Source organism: Piliocolobus tephrosceles, chromosome 14 (genome assembly GCF_002776525.5).
Source record: "Piliocolobus tephrosceles isolate RC106 chromosome 14, ASM277652v3, whole genome shotgun sequence".
NCBI classification, from domain to species: domain Eukaryota; kingdom Metazoa; phylum Chordata; class Mammalia; order Primates; family Cercopithecidae; genus Piliocolobus; species Piliocolobus tephrosceles.
In genome coordinates this window covers 64,490,991-64,514,105 of record NC_045447.1, presented here as the reverse complement: position 1 = coordinate 64,514,105, position 23,115 = coordinate 64,490,991, and the positions used below count along the sequence as shown (strand labels likewise).

Below are 23,115 nucleotides of genomic sequence, written 5' to 3'. Positions count from 1 at the left end.
CCTTGAAATCCAGAGTCAAGAAAAAGCTCTGCATCCCTTGGTCCGAGAGACGCAAGGAGCGCGGCCTAAACGCCTGGGGAGGCTGCCCTACCCAGCAGACGCAGCTGCTATGTAACTCGTGGACCAGACACCCAGCCCCACCCGCTGCCGTTAACCTACAGCCGCAACGGTTCCCGCCCCGCCCAGGTCGGAGAACAATGCTGCACCCTGCCCGTGGAGCCTCGCGGTGCCGCGCCCTGGGGCGGGCCTGCCCATGGCCTGCCGGGAAATGTAGTTTCTGAAGCCCCGCCCTTGCCGCCCCGTGGCTCGCCGGCCGGGAACTCCAAGCAACTACAAGTTCCATCACGCTCTGCGAGGCCTTGATTTCTCGGCTTTTGCAGGGAAGGGAGTGGGGCGAACATGGCTGAAGGAAGCCGAGGTGTACCAACGTGTAGCGGGGTAGGTGGCAGGCAAGACCTAGTCTCCGGCAGTGGCGGCTGCAACTTTCCAGAATATGAGCTTCCCGAGCTAAATACGCGCGCTTTCCATGTGGGCGCCTTTGGGGAGCTGTGGCGGGGCCGTCTGTGCGGGGCCGGGGACTTGTCGCTGAGGGAGCCGCCGGCATCCGCTCTGCCCGGCAGCCGGGGGATTGCTGACTCCGACCAGGAGGATGCCGCGGTGGCCAGGGATCTGGACTGCAGCCTGGAGGCGGCGGCTGAACTGAGGGCGGTGTGCGGGTGAGTGCGGAGCAAAGGGGCTCTTGCAGCTTGGGGTCAAACAGGGTGCATCCTTGCTCCTGCCTTCCTCTGGGACTCATCCCTGAGAAGGGCCTGTGGTTTGGACCTGGGCTAGGAGTATTACTGTTTCAAAGCTTTCAACCCGCTGGAGCCTCCCTGGAACACCAGGAGAAGTCCTGGGACCCAAATGCCCAGTTTGCGAGTTGGAGCAAAGGCCAAGACAGCTGCATCAAAGACTAGTTTTTCTATTTGCTTGTTCTAAAAGTGCTTGTTAATAAAGAATAGCAGTCAGGGCAACAGCGAGGTGTACCTGCCATTGACAGACACTTTGACGGTGGAGGAATCTGAGTAATGGTGAAGCTGCGGGAGACTTCATCAAAGGAGTGTTAAAACCCCGACTAACTGGTTTCTTTTGGGGACCTTCCAGGTATTCTGTTACTGAAATTTTTCCTAAAAGTGCCTTATGTGGGGGTGAAAATATAAAAATAACTTTAATCTCTTTCTCCATTTAACAGTACTGGCTGCCTTCATCGGCCTTTTCATTATAAAATGTAACCACTGAAATCTTTGTCTTAAGTTCTGGCCTCTCTGAGCCGCCTGCTGGATTTTATCTGACTTCGTAATTCAGTAATGTATTTAGGAAAACAACCCTAACTCGCTGTGAACCAGATGCAGAGTCGACCTTAAAGTATTGCTTTTCCTTTTTGTTTTAGCCTTGATAAACTGAAATGCCTTGAGGACGGTGAGGATCCAGAAGTCATTCCAGAGAATACTGACCTGGTGACTTTGGGGTATGGAGGACTTGGTTTTTATGACCTATTTATTTAAACATTTTTTCAACATTATGTTTTGAAAAGTTGAAAGTACAGTGTTGATTGTTATCTGTATACCCACCCCGTAAATTCAGCTGTTTTTAACACTTGACCATATTTACTTTAGCCGTGTGTATGGGATGCCTGCTGTGTGGTTTTTCATTTTGCTATCCCCCATTCAGTAAGTTAGACATGATAATTTACCCTTAAATACATAAGCATATAGCGTCTAAAAGTATCATTCTCCTACATAATTATCGTGGTATTATTGTATCTGAGAAAATTAACCATAAATACATAATCTGTAATATTCAGTCCATATTCAAACTTGTGTTTTTTTTTTAATATTCTTGAATGTGTGTTTATAGAGGTAGAGTTAATCTACTTAGATCTAGGGGACAAGCTAAATACTCTGATAGTGTTTCTCAAACTATTTGTGGTAAAGGACAGTTTTTGTTTTTAAAAATTTTAAATTTTTGACAGATTTATACTTTGATAAAATACTACAAAAAGAATTGCTAGAAAAATGGAATTAAAAAAGACAAACACAATGTAAGTTCAAATTTTTAATTAAATTCAACAGACATAAAAATACTGTCAACTGATGATGGAAGTTTTTAAATGCTTAATCGCATTTTCTGTACAGATTGGTTAACAAATAGGTCATAGATGAATTCTGGTCTGCCTACCACTCTTTGAGAGGCACTGTTGTATGATAATATAGAGAAATTGTGCATGTAATAGTGAAATTTATAATTTCCAGTTTATAGTCCACTTATTTCATACCACCTCAGCTATGTTCTGTCATTCTTGATCCTACGATATTATCCCCCTCCAATATTCAGGCAGTCATTTCAACTCTGTTTGGGTTTTCTTTCATAATAACTGCCAAATCTGTTCCCCTGGTCCCTACTGCTAACTTTTACAGCAGCAACACCTGGAGCGCTATGCAAGGTTCTTAACTGTCTTTGCTAAGTACAGTTATTTCTCCCACTGATTTATCCACCATGCTATCGCCTGAGCATGTATTTTGCTTAAAAATGGTCTATGGCCCTACACCTCCTATATGGAAAAATTTCAAACTCCTTAGCTAGACATTTGAAGCCTTCCACATATATCCCAAATCTGCCTTTCCAGATTTATTTTCAACCACTTTCAGATGGCTCAGAATGCATGTGGCCTCTCTCCCATCTGAAACATACCACTTCGTTATGTTATTTTTTTGAGATGGAGTCTTACTCTGTTGCCCAGGGTGGAGTGCAGTGGCGTGATCTCTGCTCATTGCAACCTCTGTCTCCAGGTTCAAGTGATTCTCCTGCCTCCACCTCTGGAGTAGCTGGGATTACAGGCGCCCGCCACCTCGGCTGGCTAACTTTTTTGCATTTTTAGTAGAGACGGGATTCACCGCGATGGCCAGGCTGGTTTCAACTCCTGACCTCAAGTGATCCGCCCACCTCGGCCTCCCAAAGTGCTAGGATTACATGCCTGAGCCACCACACCTGGCCCATACCACTTCTTTAAAAACCTAAAGATTCCTTTCCAGATTACCACAACCCATCTTTCCCTTAGGAAACAGGTACATTTATACTGCCTTAAACTCTGTCATTTCTAAAGTCCTTGAAGGCTCAATGAGAGTCCAAACTCCCATCTATGTATTGTTCTCAGGCCCACTATACTGCCTTACTCCAATTGGTGCTCTGTAACTATTGTTGATTGATTAGTTGTATTTGTCTAAAATGCACATCTGATTGTTACTCCCTTGCCTAAAACCTTTTGATGTCCCTTAGGCTGAAGTCCTGAGTCTGTAGTGGCTCACAAAGGCCTCTAAGGACCATGGACCTTGCTGTTTTCGTTTTGTTTTGTTTTTGAGATGGAGTTTTGCTCTTGTTGCCCAGGCCTGAGTGCAATGGCCCGATCTCCGCTCACGGCAGCCTCCACCTCCTGGGTTCAAGTGATTCTCCTGCCTCAGCTTCCCAAGTAGCTGGGATTACAGGCATGCGCCACCATGCTCGGCTAATTTTGTATTTTTTGTAGGGATGGGGTTTCTCCATGTTGGTCAGGCTGGTCTCAAACTCCCAACCTCACGTGATCTGCCCACCTCGGCCTCCCAAAGTGTTGGGATTACAGACATGAGCCACCGTGTCTGGCTGACCTTGCTGATTTTTTTTCAGCTTTCTCTCTGCAGTATTAACAGCCACACTGCACTGTGTTTCAGTTCCTGGAATGTGCTCTCTCACTCCACGCTTTTGCCCAGAACAGTCATTCTTGCTTATCTCCTGACCCTGCTGACTTCTACTTATCCTGCAAGTGTTAGCTAAAGGATTACGGACTCCATTTATGTCCTCTTGTGTGCTTATGTAGCACCCCATGCTTCCCTAATGAAATGCTCATCACATCTGTAATATACATGTTTAATTTTCTGTGTTCTTAGCTACACTTGAAAGTTCCTTAAGTTGTATCTGCCACACTCACTGTTCTAGGAATTGGTAATATAGCAGCGAGTGTGGCAGATATAACATGAGCATACAAGAGGACCTAAATGGAGTCTGTAATCCTTTAGCTAACACTAACAAATATTTGTAGAATGAGTGGAATAAATGAAACTTTCAGAAGACTCAGGAAGTGATTTCTGAGATAGACTGAAAAAAGAACGTTGATGATAATCATATTAAAGCAGACTCTTTTTGCTATAGTTAATACATTAATTAATTTATAGTAATTTTGTTAAGCCATGTTAAATAGTAATTTTAAGACTACTTAAACATTGCTTCTCATGACTACTTTGCACTACTAGGTCAACTAGATCTCTCTGGTTATCTTCTAGTCCCTCCAAACAGGATTTGTGGGTAGAATTATATATAATCTAATGTAAATCAGTACAGTATTCTTCAACTGGGGTTATTTTGATATACTGTGAAGCTAGTGTATTTAATACATGACCACTGTTAACTTTAATGGTCCTGCCAAAAAAAATTAAGACTTGTGGCAAAAGCCTAAATTTGTATTTTTTTGCTTTATTGTTCTCTGAACCTTCCTTCTCCTCACCAGTAATTTAACATTATTCTATTATAAAAATAAAACATAAGCACATCATTTCTTTATTATGACATAAAATAAATTTCTGGTACTTTTTCTTTCCTACATCGAATGATAGAGCTCATTTTATGCATGTGAGAGACAAAGGGTAGTTGGTAGATATTGATTCTGCCTTGATACTTGTTGTTCCCTTAATCTAATCAAGCTACATAGCTTCAGCAGTTTTGAAATTTTTTTTGACTACTTAGTTGGAAGGTTTTAATTCCTAGGAATAGGAGAGAGAATTGTTAATACATGGGTGCTGCTTAATAACTTACTTGTCATTCCAAAAGCTTCAGCAGCATTCCTTTTTTTTTTTTTTCCAGACAGAGTCTCACTCACTCTGTTGCCCAGGCTAGAGTGCAGTGGCTCAATCTCTGCTCACTGCAACTTCTGCCTCCTGGGCTCAAGCTATTCTTCTGCCTCAGCCTCCCAAGAAGCTGGGATTACTGGCATGTGCCACCATGCCTGGCTAATTTTTTATATTTTTAGTAGAGATGGGGTTTCACCAATTTGACCGGGCTAGTCTCGAACTCCTCACCTCAAGTGATCTGCCCGCCTTGCCCCAAAGGGCTGGTATTATAGGCGTGAGTCACCGTGCCCAGCCCTTCAACAACATTACTTTTAATACAATAGAAATTTTAGATTATTCTGCCCATCCCCCTCACTTTTGTGACCAAGAAAGCACTGTTTACATGTCCAGAATGTACTGTTTAAAGGCTAAAAAAGGGAACTTTAGAGTCCTGCTAAAAAAAACCAAAAGAACCATGAAATTGGAGAACTCAAAACTCTTATCCCACCAAACCAACCACAAATGACTTTTTAAAAAAACTCAAACAGAGCGGATCGCTTGAGGTCAGGAGTTCAAGACCAGCCTGGCCAATATGGTGAAACCTCCACCTCTACTAAAAATGCGAACATTAAATGGGCATGGTAGCACCTGCCTGTAGTCCCAGCTACCTGGGAGGCTGAGGCAGGAGAATCATTTGAACCCGGGAGGTGGAGGTTGCAGTGAGCTGAGATCACGCCATTGCACTCTAGCCTGGGTGACAGAGCGAGACTCTGTCTCCCAAAAAAAACAGTCAAACAACTCTCATATATCTGAGGTTGACTAGAATGACAGAAATGAGCACCGTCAAACTGGAAATCTTGTAACTATCACTATACCCCAGATATTACAAAAATGAGCAAGAGGAAATAAAATCTAAGGAGAGCTTACTGTAGATAATGAGGAAATAACTGTAAGTGTTTATACAAATCAACTTTGGAGACTACCTGCTTCCATCCAGAAAACAATGAGGAAATAGAAGAAAACCTGTAAGTCTACACTCCACACAGAATTGAATATACTCAGATAAGCATTTGAGGGTATAAAAATGTTTACCTTGGCTTAGAATTGTTTTTGTTTTTTTTTGGAGACGGAGTCTCGCTCTGTTGCCCAGGCTGGAGTGCAGTGGCGCGATCTCAGCTCACTGCAAGCTCCGCCTCCTGGGTTCACGTCATTCTCCTGCTTCAGCCTCCCGAGTAGCTGGGACTACAGGCGCCCACCACCACACTCTGCTAATTTTTTGTATTTTCAGTAGAGACGGGGTTTCACTGTGTTAGCCAGGATGGTCTTGATCTCCTGACCTCGTGATCCACCTGCCTCGGCCTCGCAAAGTGCTGGGATTATAGACTTGAGCCACTGCGCCCGGCTGGCTTAGAATTTTTAAAACTATTAATAAGAATGGAAATGATGACTAAAGGAGAAATGAAAAAAGAGTTGATGAAACGCAGGAAAGAAATGGAAGAAAAGACAATTACTTCGTAAGCGAATAAACTGTAAGATACCTAAGGGAAAATAGACTGAAATGAAAGCAAGAGGCAATGAAGAAAGGCATAAAAACAAGCAAGAGAATTGAAAATGACAAAGAAAAAAGTAAGATGAATCCGAGAGAGTAGGGAATGGTAGATAGGCAAAGATATAATAGTCATATTATCAGAGTCCCTGAAGAAGAAAAAGAAATGGAGCAGAATTCGTATTTAAAAACATAATCTAACAAAAGTTTCCAAAATTGAATGAAAAACTAAATCTGGAAAGGGTTCTCTAGGTACCTGGAAATATTAACTCAGACTTACTGGCTTTTGGGATATATATTAGTAAAACTATTAGATTTCAGAGATAAAGATGAAATCATCACGTCTTCCATGCCCAAAAAGAACACATAACTTGCAAAGGCAAACTTACAGAAAGCATCAGATGTTGCAAAACTGACGTACAAAGCAAGGCAACATAGAGCAGTGTTTTTTTAAAGCTCAGTGAAGGTGTGAATTAAGGATTTTGTATTTAACTGAATGTCCTAAAATATCAAGGTTATAGAAAAAGAGTTTTCACGGCCGGGCGCGGTGGCTCAAGCCTGTAATCCCAGCACTTTGGGAGGCCGAGACGGGCGGATCACAAGGTCAGGAGATCGAGACCATCCTGGCCAACACGGTGAAACCCCGTCTCTACTAAAAAATACAAAAAACTAGCCGGGCGAGGTGGCGGGCGCCTGTAGTCCCAGCTACTCAGGAGGCTGAGGCAGGAGAATGGCGTAAACCCGGGAGGCGGAGCTTGGAGTGAGCTGAGATCCAGCCACTGCACTCCAGCCTGGGCGACAGAGCGAGACTCCGTCTCAAAAAAAAAAAAAAAGAGTTTTCAATATACAAGAACCTGGGTAATTTCTGTACCTGCTGGCCATTTCTGAGAAGCATACAAGAGAATGAGCTTTATCCAACCAATTGATGACTGGGAAATTTTCAGCAAAAGGACTAATACAGAGAGGATGAGGGTGGAAGATTTGTGTAACTGCTGGGTATTGTAACAAAGTGCGGTATTGCAACTAAAACGATGGAAGGAGAAAAATGGATAACGTGTGGGCAATAGATGGGTTTTTTAAAGACTACTGCAGAGGGAAAACAAAATCTGACACATCGGATAGTAAAGTGTTAAATAAGAAAATGGGTAACTATAGGATTTAAAAAATATGAGTACAAAGGTAACCAGTAGAACAATAATAGAAATACCAACTCCCCCTCAATTTCTAAAAAATAAATGGAAAAGAATACACATTTCATAATGAAAAGCAGCTAATACAACAAAATGCGGATAATTAGAAAATATTGGATAGGGTTGATACCAAATACATCCATCAGTCTTAAGCAACCTATTAAAAAAGGATTTTCAGTTTGGCTTGTAAAACAAAAATCTTGGGGAGACAAGAGACACATCTAAAATAAAGTGATTCAGAAAAGCTAAAAATAAAGGGTTAGACAAAGGTATACCAAGTAAATGGAAACAAAAATTGAGCAGGAGTAGTGATGCTGATATCAGACAAACAGTATTCAAGCCCCAAAGTATTACATGGGATAAAGGACACTTTTTAATTTATATCTTATGGAGGCACGTATACATAAAATTTGCTCCCTGCTAATGAAAACTATATGACATCTTCACAAAAATTGATTATGTATTAGGTCACAAAGGTAACATCAATGACATTCATAAAATAGAATATTACAAACAGATTGGGTGCAATGGCTCATGCCTGTACTCCCAACACTTTGGGAAGCCAAGGTGGAAGGATTGCTTGAGCTCTGGAGTTTGAGAACAGTCTGGGCAAGATAGGGAGAATCTGCCTCTACAGAAAAGTAAAAACAATTAGCCAGCTGTGGTGGCACATGCCTGTGCTCCCAGCTACTCAGGAAGCTGAGGTAGAAGGATCACTTGAGCCTGGGAGATTGAGGCTGAAGTGAGCCATGATTTTACTACTCTACTCCAGCCTGGGCAACAGAAAAGGACTGTGTCAAAAAACAAAAAGAAAATAAATTTCCAGCTCAGAAAACGAGAAAAGAACAACAAAATAAGTGAAAAGAAAATACTAGAAAGGAAATAATAAAGATAACAGAAATTAATGAGGAAAATGATAGGAAAACCATGGGTCTAGTTAATTTTTTTTTTTTTTTTTGAAACGGAGTTTCACTCTTGTTGCCCAGGCTGGAGTAGATTGTGCATTGGCACAACCTCAGCTCACTGCAACCTCTGCCTCCTGGGTTCAAGCAGTTCTGCCTCAGCCTCCAGAGTAGCTGGGATTATAGGCGTGCACCACCACGCCCAACTAATTTTGTCTTTTTAGTAGAGACAGGGTTTCTCTATGTTGGTCAGGCTGGCCTCGAACTCCCAACCTCAGGTGATCTGCCTGCCTCAGCCTCCCAAAGTGCTGGGATTACAGACATGAGCCACTGCCCCTGGCCCTAGTTAAATTTAAAATGGTGACTTTCTGAAACAATTTAAAAGTTAGTTAACTAACATATAAAGCAAGGCAACAATAGAGCTGTATTTTAAAAGAAAACTCAAGGTGTGAATTAAGGATTTTATATCCAACTGAATAGTTATAAAGTTAACATCTTGTTTATTTTATTTTATATTACTTTTTGAGATAGTCTCACTCTGTTACCTAGGCTGGAGTGCAGTGGCCTGATCTCGGCTCACTGCAACCTCCACCTCCTGGGTTCAAGAGATTCTCCTGCCTCAGCCTCCTGAGTAGGTGGGACTACAGGCATGTACCACCACACCGGCTAATTTTTTGTATTTTTAGTAGAGATGGGGTTTCACTGTGTTGACGAGGCTAGTCTTGAACTCCTGACCTCAGGTGATCTGCCCGCCTTGGCCTCCCAAAGTGCTGGGATTACAGGCGTGAGCTACCACACCCAACCTTATTTAATAGAGGAACAATACGTGCATTTTCTACTAAGATCTGGAACAAGGCAAGCATGCCCACTATCTCTATTACTTTGCAACATAGTCTACAGGTGTTAGCTATACAGTCTGACAAGGGAAATTAATTAGAGGCATAAGAGTAGGTAAAGAAGAAAAAGTCCCCCTATTGGCAGACGATATAATAGTTAACTTGATTAAGAAGAAATGGAAACTTTTTTTTTAATGACTGAGACTGGTTAGCAGTACTTTTTTCAAGGGTTGGCAAACTACAGTCTATGGGCTGGCTGGTTGTTTTTGTGTATAATCACGCCCATTTATTCACATATTGTCTGTGGCTGCTGTTGTACTATATGGCAAGTTCAGTAGTTGTGTGAGAGAGGTCATATGGCGCACAACCTAAAATATTTACTATTTGGCCCCTTAAGGAAAAGTTAGCTGATCTCTGCTCTAAGCAAATAAATTTGAAAACCTAAATGAAATGGATAATTTCCTAGGGAAAAACGGATTACCGAAATTAAGCTCTTAAGACTTAGAAAACGTAGACAATTTCTGTAGAAAAACAGAGAAAGTTATGTAAGGAACTATTTCGAAAAGACTGCAAGTCCAGATGGTTTCACAGAATTCTACCAGACATTTGAAGACTAAATACTCCCAGTGCTTCAGGGCCTTGAAGGAAGAAAAACTTCTTGATTATTTTTCTGAAGCAAACATGACAGATACTTAAACTAGATACTGACAATACAGAGAAAGAAAACTTGATATGGGGATCATTCAACAAAATATTACCAGACAATCCAACATCATATTAAGATGATACTCTATACCATTGCCAAGTGGGATTTAGTTCAGGAATGGAACATTGGTTCAGTATGAGAACATGTATTAATATCATATACCATGTTAATAAATCTGACAAATTATTAATTCCAGAGATGCTGCAAAGGCCTTAACAAATTCAGCACACATTCATGATAAAAATACTAAGGAAATAGAAGTTGGAGGAATACTATTCCAACATGATAAAATATATATATATATATCTTAGTTATAAAGCTAGCACCTTATTTAATAAGGGAGCAATACATGCATTTTCTAAGATCCAGAAAAAAGCAAGCATGCCTACTATCTCTACTACTTTGCAACATAGTCTATAGGTATAGCCATGCAATTTGGCAAGATAAATTAATTAGAGGTATAGGGGTAGGTAAAGAATAAAAACTTCTCTATTTGCCGGTTATGTGATTAGTATGCATGGAAAATTAGTCAATGTGAAAACTAACTCAAACAGAAAAAGAATTTAGTGAAATAGGATCCAAAATTGATATATAGAACTTAAAAGCCTTCATATATGTGACAGTAAACAATTAGAGATGGTGGAGAAAATTCCTTTTATGATACCCCAAAAGAAGGTTAAATACTGAGAAATAAATTTAACAATAAATGTATAAGACTTATGTGTGGAAAATTCCAAAACAGTTCTGAAAGACTGAAGAAAACCTGAACAATTTGAAAGATATTCTCTGTTTTGGATAGGAAGACTAAACATTACAATGATGTCAGTTCTTCCTAAATTAAATTATAAATATGGTGTAATCCCAATAAAAATACCATAAGTATCTGTTATGAAGTTAAGCAAGTTGATAATAGCATTCATACAGAAAACACATGCAAGAATAGGAAGACTGTGGAAGGAAAAAGAAAATTATGAGGGATGCTTGACTTGGTGGTGGGGCGATGGCTTAAGCCTGTCATCCCAGTACTTTGGGAGGCCGAAATGAGTGGATCACCTGAGGTCAGGAGTTTGAGACCAGCCTGGCCAACGTGGCAAAACTCTGTGTCTACTAAAAATACAAAAATTAGCTGGGCATGGTAGCGGGCACTTGTAATCCCAGCTACTCAGGAGGAGGAGGCTGAGGCAAGAAAATCGTTTGAACCTGGGAGGCAGAGGTTGCGGTAAGCCAAGGTCACACCATCGCACTCCAGGCTGGGGGACACAGCACGACTCTGTCTCAAAAAAAATGAGGAAGTAGTAATTTTACCAGATATTAAGATATGCCACAAAGCCTTTATAATTAAAATGGTGGGTAGTAGCTCATAAATAGACCAGTGGAACAGAATTAAAAGTCCAGAATTAGAGTCAAATACATATAGAAATGTAGTATGACACTATACACAAGAATAATAGATAGGGATCAAAGTGTAGAGAATGGCCAGGCATGGTGACTCAGGCCTGTAATCCCAGCACTTTGGGAGGCCGAGGTAGGCGGAGATCGAGACAGACCATCCTTGCTAATACAGTGAAACCTCGTCTCTACTGAAAATACAAAAAATTAGCTGGGCGTGGTAGCACACGCCTGTAGTCCCAGCTACTTGGGATGCTGATGCAGGAGAATGGCGTGAACCCGGGAGGCGGAGATACAGTGAGCCTGGATGGCACCACTGTACTCTAGCCTGGGCGACAGAGCGAGACTCCATCATAAAAAAAACAACAACAACAAAAAACAAAGTGTAGAGAATGAAACATGCATACCATGGTGCGTAGTGAAAGGATTTCTGTTACTCAAATCCAGAGGAAATCAAAAGATGGATAAAACTAACTAAAAATTAAAATGTTTTCACAACATAAAGTCAAAAGACAGCTACCAAACTTGGAGAAAAATATTTATGACATATACCACAAAGGGAGTAATATCCCTAATATGTAAGAACTCTTTTTTTTTTTTTTTTTGAGATGGAGTCTCGCTCTGTCGCCCAGGCTGGAGTGCAGTGGCCGGATCTCGGCTCACTGCAAGCTCCGCCTCCCGGGTTTAGGCCATTCTCCTGCCTCAGCCTCCCGAGTAGCTGGGACTACAGGCGCCTGCCACCTCGCCCGGCTAGTTTTTTGTATTTTTTTTTTTAGTAGAGACGGGGTTTCACCGTGTTAGCCAGGATGGTCTTGATCTCCTGACCTCGTGATCCGCCCATCTTGGCCTCCCAAAGTGCTGGGATTACAGGCTTGAGCTACCGTGCCCGGCCAAGAACTCTTAAAAGTTGAGGAACAATGACCAAAAACCCAATGGGAAAAAGGTATGAACGATATGAACCAGTAATTCACACAAAAACATGAAAGTGACTCACAAACATGAAAAAATGCTCAAAGACACTCAAAATTAGAGAAGTGAAAATTAAACCTACACTGAGATACCTTTTCTTCCTATCAGACTGGCATAAATTTTAATATATAATACATTTTTTGACAAGGCTGTGGGAAACAGGTGGTTTTTTGTTTGTTTTTACATTTCTAAAGAGAATGCAGATTGCTACAACTTTTCTGTAGGGTAAATTTTGTAATACTTAACACAATATTACATATATGTGTACTTTTTGTCCCAGCAATCCCACTTCTAGTAATTTATACCGAAGATACCCCTCCAACAATATGAAAATACGTGTGTTCAAGGTTATTCCTTAAAGTATTGTTCATAATTGCAAAATATTTGAAATACCTTAAATATACAGACATAGGAGAGGAGATTGTTGAATATGCTATGGGAAATCCACACTGTAATATTTTGCAGCCATAATAAAGGATGAGAAAGGATTAACTCAGAGTAATTTCTAGTACATTCCATTAAGTGAAAACAGCAAAGTCCCAAAGTATTTGCCACCTTTCATGTAAGAAACGTGTGCCAGGTGTAGTTTATTGGCTCTCATCTTCAAATTTACTTCTTTTTCCTGCTCTGTAAAAATGAACCTTGGCCTTTTAAATACTTTCTTTTGCCAACTAGCACATCGTTAAGCTTTGTCAGTGAAGGGCGATGGAGAGACCTTTCAGGACTCTCAAGGGTTTTGCTTCCTGATCTGATGTGCTGGCCCAGCAGGATTCTGCAGTGCACACAGCTTCCCCAGTGCCCAGCTCCTGCAATACACTGCTGTCTGAAGCACCCCGCGCCCAGCAGCTTTCCCTGCCAACCCCATTTCCCTCCACAGCTCCCCTGAACGGGTTTTCTTGGTGCCCTTAAGGGTAGATTTCCAGCAAGTTCCGCTGATGCAGCACTATAGCAACTTCTTTCTCGTCCTGGATCTCAGTCCTGGGAAGAAAAAAGGACTTCCTTGAGCTTTTTCTCAGCCCTAGGGGTAGGGTGCTCCTTATATTTGTGATTATTCTGTTCTTTAGTGTTCGCTTTTACTGCTTCCTTGCCAGTCCCTCATTATTCCAATCCTCTGTTAAAGTTGTTGAATCCTTAACCTTTGTTCAAATTGCTATTCATTTTTTTCTTTCTTCCTAATTGAACTCAGATTGATACAGAAATAGATAAAAGAGTATACACAAATATCTGTTTATTTGAACAAAAGAAATGGAAAGGATAAAGCAAAACTGTAGAGACTGGTTGCCTGCAGGGGTGGGTGCGAAAGGGGTGGAAAGAAGGGAGGGAATGGGAACAGGTTAGTAGGGACAAAGAGGGAGTGACACTTTTGACTCTTAGGATCATAGTGATGTGTCACATATTTTTCACATACCCCAGATGTAATCAGACAATTATAACCAACTCGGATGTAGGGGGAACCCAAAACTGAATTGGAAAACTAAAAAATAAGCCTAGTTGCATTACAAATGTGTAATACAACACCACTGAAGAGGGTGGGGAAGAAAGAACTAAAGTCTTTATTAAAGCCTATCTTCTTTTTTTTTTTTTTGAGCACTTCATGAATTTGCATATCATCCATGCATAGGGGCTGTGCTCATCTTAACTATGTTGTTCCGATTTTTAAATAATAAAATGCTACCAAAAGCATATCTTGATATAATGTAAGGGTGAAGACAGAACTTTTTATAAGTTAGTGTTTCTCACAGAGGTTTGGTTAGCAATTCTGTAACCATTTTATGTATTTACTAGAATTGAACAAATAATAGGTTGCTGACACAGTGAAAGCTGGATTTCTCACTTGAGGAGAAAGAAGTTATAAACAAGGAAATGTTAAAGGCTAAAATGAATCCTGTGGTTTTAGTTTGGCATCAGAAGTATCAGTATAAACTCATAGTTTTAAATGTGTAACAGTAAAATACAGAAATACAGGTATTTATACATGTATAGGTTAGTATACATACATACATTTCCTGCCTATCTCAGCTGAGAAACCTAGAAGCAGTGAGTCCAGTAACAATGAGAACGCCTAGAACCCAGATACTGGTCTCTAAACACCTTTTTCCAGTAAAGGAACTAGGGCTGTTACAAGTGGTTGATTCCTGGGATGAGACAAGAAAAATACAGGGTGGGCCTTGACCATCTTGTGGTGCCAGAAAGTAAGGGAATGTTCAAAATAAAAAATAATTTTGAAAAGGAGAGTACTTGCTGAAAGAACAGGAGCTCCTAATGACTAAAACTACCAATTTGAACAACAAAATAATGGTAATATTAGATTTTAATCCCAGAATAAAACAATTTTCTGTAGGTTCATACTAATAGAAATGATGAAGTAAACAGATGGGAGGAAAGAGGCAGGTCTTCCTCAAAGTATAATTTCGATGAATAAATGTAGAAGAAATGAAAGACAGAATTGCTATTAGGCGTACATCACAGTAATAAATGTTGCAGACAAAATCTATCAATGAATGCTAAAATTCCTGGGTGAAGTTTGAGGAGAAATAAGATTTGCATAGTGTCAAAGTATCTTCCCCAAAATATTTACCAAGTTCATAGAAAATGAGGTATCATTCTGGTGCAGGAACCTGGCAGACAGAAATAAGCTAAACATCACTAGTAAAATGTCATATTAATATCATGAACCTCTTGATATGATATACTGAGAAGGACATCATTGTAGTGTTCTTACCAAAATGCTAAATTTATTCCTGTCATGAGGAACTAGCAGTCAAACACAAATTGAAGGACATTCTATAAAATAACTGATTAGAGCTGTTTGAAATTGTCAAGATCATGAAAGAAAAAGAGAGACTGAAGAACTTTAACAAACTCAAGGAGACTAAGGACAAATAACATGCCATGTGGGATCCTGAATAGGAATCTGGAACAGAAAAAAAAACTGAGTAAATTAAAAATTGTGTGAAATTTTAAAAAGGCCTATAGCTAATAATATTATATAACAATTTATTTCCTGTTCTTGATAATTGTCTCATGATCATATAAGATGTTGACATAAGGGAAGCTGAACAAGAGAAGGGAACTTTTTCCTGCTTTTGCTACTTAAAATTAGTTCCAAATAAAATACACTAAATATTTTGAAGTCTGAATAACAAATGTTGAACTTTGATTTTTTTTTTTCCTTTTACATCTACAACAGGGTTAGAAAAAGGTTCTTGGAACATCGGGAAGAAACCATTACAATAGATCGAGCCTGCAGACAAGAAACATTCGTTTATGAGATGGTAATTAAGAGTCTCATCTTTTTCACCCTTTTCTCTTAAAACAGTAAACTGACATTGGCTGAGGGTTAGTAATGACAGTATGGTAGCTTTATACTGGATATGCTTAGTTGAAAACAAACTAGAGAAACTCCTTTGAGTCTGGGAACTAGTGAGAGAAGAGGATCCTTAGAACTCAAGTGACCACATATTTGACTTTTTCAGATCTCTGCCTTTATTCTTGTTTGGTTTTATCTTGCTGTTGGTATTAGGCCAAATTTATGCCTTTTCACTACCCTATTTCTGGTCTTTTTGTTCTGCTCCTATTTTGGTTTAACCACATTCTTAATCCTTATCTATTATCTCTTGTGTAAAACTCTGGGAAAATGTAAGATGATGACTCTTGAGGAATTGGGAGCTAGTAGACACGATGGGTTCAGAATCAGTGTGCTGGCACTTGATCATGCATATGAGCACCTATTTGTCTCTCCCACTTATTTTACTTTTATTGTGGTAAAATTTATATAACATAAACTTTACCATTTTGATCATTTTAAAGTGTTCAATTAAGTAGCAGTAAGTACATTCACAATGCTGTATAATCATCACCACTGTTTCCAGAACTTTTTCAACTTTTTCCAGAACGCAAACAGAAGTTCTATACCTGTTAAGCAATAACTCACCAGTTTTTCCTCCTGCAGCCCCTGCTAACCTCTATTCTGCCTTCTTTCTCGATGAATTTGCCTATTCTAGATATCTCATGTAAGTGGAATGCTTTTTTTGTCCTTTTCTGTATGGCTTTTTTTTTTTTTTTTTTTGAAACAGAGGCTTGCTGTGTCGCCCAGGCTAGAGTGCAGTGGCGCCATCTCAGCTCACTGCAGTCTCCACCTCCTGGCGATTCTCATGCCTTAGTCTTCTAAGCAGCTGGGATTATAGGCACCTGCCACCATGCCTGGGTAATTTTTGTATTTTTAGTAGAGACAGGGTTTCATCATGTTGGCCAGGCTGGTCTCGAACCCTTGACCTCAAGCAATCTGCGCACTTCGGCCTCCCAAAGTGCTGGGATTACAGGCGTGAGCCACGGTATCCAGCCTATGGCATATTTTACATAGCATAATGTTTTATAGGTTCATTCATATTGTGGCATGTATTAGAACTTCATTCTTTTTTATGGCTGAATAATATCTATTGTATGGATATAGCACGTTTTGTTGTATTTATCTGTTGATGGACATTTGGGTTGTTTCTATCTTTTGGCTATTGTGAATAATGCTGCTATGAAAATTGGTATACAGGTATCTTTTCAAGTCCTTTTTCGGCCGGGCGCGGTGGCTCAAGCCTGTAATCCCAGCACTTTGGGAGGCCGAGACGGGCGGATCACGAGGTCAGGAGATCGAGACCATCCTGGCTAACACAGTGAAACCCCGTCTCTAGTAAAAATGCAAAAACTAGCTGGGCGAGGTGGCGGGCGCCTGTAGTCTCAGCTGCTCGGGAGGCTGAGGCAGGAGAATGGCGTGGGCCCGGGAGGCGGAGCTTGCAGTGAGCTGAGATCCGGCCACTGCACTCCAGTCCGGGCAACAGAGCAAGACTCCGCCTCAAAAAAAAAAAAAAAATCCTTTTTCAGTTCTTTTGTATCTGCACCTAGGAGTAGAATTGATGGATTGTATAGTTAATTCTGACAAACCTGTTTTTCATAGCGATGATACCATATTACATTCCCATCAGTAATGCATGAAGGTTCCAGTTTCTCCATGTACTTGTGAACATGTATTTTCTAGCTTTTTTAAGTAATGGTCATCCTAGTGGGTGTGAAGTGGTATTTCAATGTGGTTTTGATTTGTATTTCCCTAATAACTAGTGATACTGAACATCTTTTTATTTGGTTTTTGGCCATCTGTATATTTTCTTTGAAAAAGATCTATTGAAATATTTTGTCCATTTTCAAATTGGGTTGTTTATCCTGTTGAGTTATAAAGAGTTCTTGGCTGAGTGCCGTGGCTCATGCTTGAAATCCCAGTACTTTGGGAGGCTGAGGTGGGTAGATCACCTGAGGTCAGGAGTTCCAGACCAGCCTGACCAACATGGTGAAACCCTGTCTCTACTAAAAGTACAAAAATTAGCCAGTCATGGTGGCATGCCCCTGTAATCCCAGCTACTCAGAAGGCTGAGACAGGAGAATTGCCTGAACATGGGAGGTAGAGGTTGCCGTGAGCCAATATCATGCCACTGCACTCCAGCCTGAGCAACAGAATGAAACTCTGTCTCAAAAAAAAAAAAAAAAAAATTAGCCAGGCGTGGTGGCAGGTACCTGTAATCCCAGCTACTCTGGAGGCTGGCAGAAAATTCGCTAGAACCCAGGAGGTGGAGGTTGCAGTGAGCTGGGATTTGTGCCATTGCACTCCAGCCTAGGCAACAAGAGCGAAACTCTGTCTAAAAAAAAAAAAAAAAAAGAGTTCTTTGTATATTCTGCATACTAGACCGTTACTGTATATGTAATTTAAAAATATTTTATCCCATTCTATATGTTGTCTTTTTACTTACTTTTCTTTTTCTTTTTTTTTTTTTTGAGAGAGAGTTTCGCTCTTGTTGCCCAGGCTAGAGTACAGTGGAGCAACAATGGAATAATCTCAGCTCACTGCAGCCTCCACCTCCTGGGTTCAGGTGATTCTCCTGCGTCTGCCTCCCAAGTAACTGGGATTACAGGTGCTCGCCACCACTCCCAGCTAATTTTTGTGTTTTTAGTAGAGATGGGATTTCGCCACGTTGGCCAAGCTGGTCTCGAACTCCTGACCTCAGGTAATCCATGCGCTTTGGTCTCCCAAAGTGCTGGAATTACAGGTGTGAGCAACCACACCCAACCTTTTTACTTTCTTGATAATGTTATTGGATGTACAAAAGTTTTTAAATTTGATGAAGTCCATTTTATCTTTTTCTTTTGTTGTCCTTGTTTTTGATGTCATACTTAAAACATTGCCTAATGCAGCATCACGAAGGTTTTCCTGTATGTTTTCTTCTAGGAGTTTTATAGCTTGAGCTCCTAAGTTTGTCTTTTATCCACTTCTGAGTTGATTTTTCTAAATGATGTAAGGTAAGGGTTTGACTTCGTTCTTTTGCATATAGATATCTAATTTTTCCAGACTGTCCTTTCCCTAGTGAATGATCTTGGCACTTTTGCCCAAAGTCAGTTGACCATGTAAGTTTCATTGTTACATTCTGTTGGTCTAGATGTCTATTCTAATCTAGAAATACTCTGTTTTGATTACTTTGGCTTTGTAGTAAATTTTGAAATCAGGGAGTATGATTTCAAAATCCGGCTTTGTTCATGGTTTTCAGGATTGTTTTGACTATTCAGAGTCCCTTGAAATTCCCTCTGAATTTTAGGATGGGTGTTTCTATTTTTGGAAAAAATGCCATTGGGATTTTGATAAAGATTGCATTGAACCTGTAGATTACTTTGGGGAGTATTGAGATCTTAATGATATCAAGTCTTCCAATCCATGAATGAGATTTCTTTCCATTTATTTAGATATTTAATTTCTTTCAGCTGTTTTTTGTTTGTTTGTTTTGAGACGAAGTTTTGCTCTTGTTGCCAAGGCTGGAGTGCAGTGGCGTGATTGTGGCTCACCGCAACCTCCGCCTCCCAGGTTCAAGTGATTCTCCTGCCTCAGCCTCCTGAGTAGCTGGGATTACAGGTGCGTGCCACCACGCCCGGCTAATTTTTTGTGTTTTCAGTAGTAACAGGGTTTCTCTGTGTTGGTGAGGCTGGTCTCGAACTCCCAACCTCAGGTGATCCACCCGCCTCGGCCTCCCAAATTGCTGGGATACAGGCGTGAGCCACCGTGCCCGGCCTATCAGCAGTGTTTTATACTTTTTATGTATACAACCCTTTCACTTCCTTGGTTAAATTTATCCCTAAATATTTTATTCTTTTGAATGCTATTAATAGTAAGTGAAATTGTTTTCTTAATTCCTTTTTTTTGGAGACAGAGTCTCGCTTTGTCGCCCAGGCTGAGTGCAGTGGCGCAATCTCGGCTCACTGCAACCTCTGCCTCAGCCTCCCGAGTAGCTGGGACTACAGGCGCCCATCACCATGCCTGGCTACTTTTTGTATTTTTAGTAGAGACGGAGTTTCACCACGTTGGTCACGCTAGTCTTGAACTCCTGACCTCAGGTGATCCACCCGCCTTGGCCTCTCAGATTGCTGGGATTACAGGCATGAGCCACTGCGCCCAGCCCTGTTGCTATTTTATTTAGTGTTTTTATCATGAAAGGGTATTAGATTTTTGTCAAATGCTTTTCTGTGTCAATTGAGGTCATGATCTGTTTTTTTTTCCTCATCATTCCATTAGTGTGGTGTATTATATTGATTGACTTGCTAATGTTAAATTACCCTTGCATTTTGATGATAAATAAATTCCACTTGGTTGTAGAATTCAGTAAAAATTGTAATCATGAAAAGTACCTTTTCTTATAAACAGAAGAAAAGTTGGAAAATTCACAAAAATTAACGCAATTGACAAAATCCTTTTAATATGCCTCTGAATTTGCTTTGCTAATATTTTGTTGAGATTATTGCATTCCTATTTGTAAAGGGATATTGGCCTGTAGTTTTCCTGTAGTGTCTTTTTCTCACTGTGGCATCAAGATAATGCTGGTCTCATAGAATGAGTTAGGAAGTGTACTGCTTTTCAAATTTTCTGAAAGAGTTTGAGAAAGTCTGATATTAATTCTTCTTTTAATATTTGGTTGAATTTACCAGTGAAGTCATCTGGTTCTGGTAACTTTTCTTTGTTGGGAGGTTTTTCATTGCTGATTCAGCCTCCTTACTTGTTACACCTCTATTTAGATTTTTTGTTTCTTTTTGAATCAGTTTTGATAGTTTGTATGTTTCCAGGGATTTGTCCTTTTCATCGAGGTTATCCAATTTGTTGGCAAACAGTAGTTCATAGTTTTGTCTTCTAATCCTTTTTTTCCTGTAAAATCAGTAGTAATGTCTCCACTTTTACTTCTCATTTTAGTAATTTGAGCCGCCTTTTTTCTTAATCAGTGCAGTAAAAGTTGTCAAATTCGATGTTTTCAAAAAACCAGTTTTTGTTTTTATTGATTTTTCTATATTTTCTCTTTTGTTTCATTTGTCTCCACTCATCTTTATAATTTCCATTTTTTTGGCTAGCTTTGGGTTTAGTTTATTCTTTTTAATTCCTTATCTAGTTATTGAGATTGTTCTTTTTATATAAAGTTACACAGCCATAACTTTTTAAAATCACTCTTTTTACTGCATCTCCCTAAGTTTCCTGTGCTGTGATTTTTGTCAAGAGTGTGTTGTTAAATTTCCACATACTTGTGAATTTTCCAATTTTCCTCCTGTTACTGATTTCTAATATTCACTTATGATCAGAAAAGATACCTTTATTACTTTAATTTCTTTAAATTTAAGATTTGTTGGTTTATCCTGGAGAATGGTTCATATGCATTTGAGAAGAACCTGTATTCAACTGTTGTTGGATGGAGAGTTCTTTGTATATCTGTTAGGTCTAATTGTTCCAGTTGTTCAAGTCTCCTGTTTCTTTATTGATCGATCTTCTGTCTAGTTGTTCTACCCGTTATTGAAAGTGGGATATTAAAGTCTCCAACTATTACCATAGAACTGTCTATTTCTTCAATTCTGTTGGCTTTTTCTTCATATATTTTATTTTACTTAAGTTTTTTGAGACAGGGTCTTGCTCTGTTGCCCGGGCTGGAGTGTGGTGGCGCCATCACTGCACATTGCTACCTCAACTTCCTGTGCTCGAGTTATCCTCCCACCTCCACCTCCCAAGTAGACAGGACTATAAACGTGTGCCCCCATGCTGAGCTAAGTTTTTGTGTTTTTTGTAGAGATGGCATTTTGCCATGTTGCCCAGGCTGATCTTGAACTCCTGAACTCAAGCAATCTGCCCACCTTGGTCTCCCATGCTTCTTATATTTTAGAGTTCTGTTGGCTGTGTATAAGTTTGTAATTGTATATATCTTCTTGCTGGATGGCTTCTTTTCCCAGTATATAATATCCTTCTTTGTCTATTGAAACCTTAAAAAATTTTTGTTTTTAGAGATGGGGTCTTGCTATTTTCCCCAGGCTGGCGTCAAACTCTTGGTCTCAAGTGACTCTCCCACATCAGTTTTCTGATAGCTGGGACTACAAACACATGTGAAAGCATCTTATTTTTCTGTAACTTAAGGATTACTTTTTTTTCTTTGAGACAGAGTCTCACTCTGTCGCCCAGGCTGGAGTGCAGTGGCCTGATCTTGGCTCACTGTAGTCTCTGTTTCCCGGGTTCAAGTGAATCTTGTGCCTCAGCCTCCCGAGTAGCTGGGACTACAAGCACCCACCTGGCTAATCTTTGTATTTTTGTAGAGGCAGGGTTTCACCATGTTGGCCAGGCTAGTCTGGAACTCCTAACCTCAAGTGATCCGCCTGCCTCAGTCTCCCAAAGTGCTGGGATTACAGGTGTGAAACACTGTGCCCAGCTAGGATTACAATTAAATCTTAAAATTGAAACAACTTACTTTTATACAGACAGTCCTCACCCTACTGTGGTTTGACTTAGGATGTTTTTATAATGGGTTTATTGGGGTCTTAAATGCATTTTCCACTTGTGATGTTTTTTTATTTATGGGGTTTATTGGGGCATCATCCCATTGTTGAGCATTTATGTCAGTTTTGTTTCCATAGTATTCAAATACTCTGCTTCCACATCTTTGTCTGTCCCTCTTTTGGTCGTCACAGATCATGTCTTTATATATTAGGTGTCAATTAACATAACCTTGTACGTATTGTTTAATCCATTTATTTTTCAATTATATTGGAAAAACAGAAAAATCATAGAGGAGTGAGTTACAAACCAAAAGTACAGTAATACTGGCTTCTATATTTACCTATGTAGTTCCCTTTAGCAGTATTCTTTATTTCTTCTTATGCCTTCAGTTTACTGCCTAGTGTCTTTTCATTTCAGCCTGAAGAATCCTCTTTAACACTTCTTACAGGTCACGTCTACTGGTAGTAATTAATTCCCTTAGCTTTTGTTTATCTGCAAATGGCTTAATTTCTCCTTCATTCCTGAAGGATAGTTTTGCCAAATACAGAATTCTTGGTTGACAGGATTTTTTTTTTTCTTTCATGGGGTTAAATATGTCATCCAGAAGTAAAAAAAGTTAAAAGCTGAACACAGTGGTGGGTTCCCATAGTCTCAGTTATCAGAAGGCTGAGGCAGAAGGAGCACTTGATCCCGAGTTTGAGGCCAACCTAGGCTACACAGATAGATAGATTTAAAAAAATCAGTCAGTTGATCTGTCTGTCTGCCCATTCCCTGGTTTCTTACCTCCATGATTTCTGATGAGAAAACTGCTGTTAATCTTATTGAGGAATCTGATTTTAAGTATTTGTGGTTTCCT

General features: G+C 40.0%; 1 protein-coding gene across 2 annotated transcripts in view; it reads left to right on the top strand.

The window, feature by feature from the left end:
- Positions 1-223: 223 nt before the first annotated feature.
- Positions 224-23,115, top strand: part of SNAPC3 (small nuclear RNA activating complex polypeptide 3) — a 43,238-nt gene continuing 20,346 nt past the window's right edge. For both annotated transcript variants that reach the window (XR_002731799.2, XM_023213117.2), the window contains exons 1-3: positions 224-716; positions 1,430-1,507; positions 15,624-15,708. Coding sequence is in view for 1 of the 2 variants with exons in the window: in XM_023213117.2 (XP_023068885.1) it covers positions 400-716; positions 1,430-1,507; positions 15,624-15,708 (480 nt within the window). In the remaining variant the exon portion in view is untranslated. The remainder of the gene's footprint in view (positions 717-1,429; positions 1,508-15,623; positions 15,709-23,115) is intronic.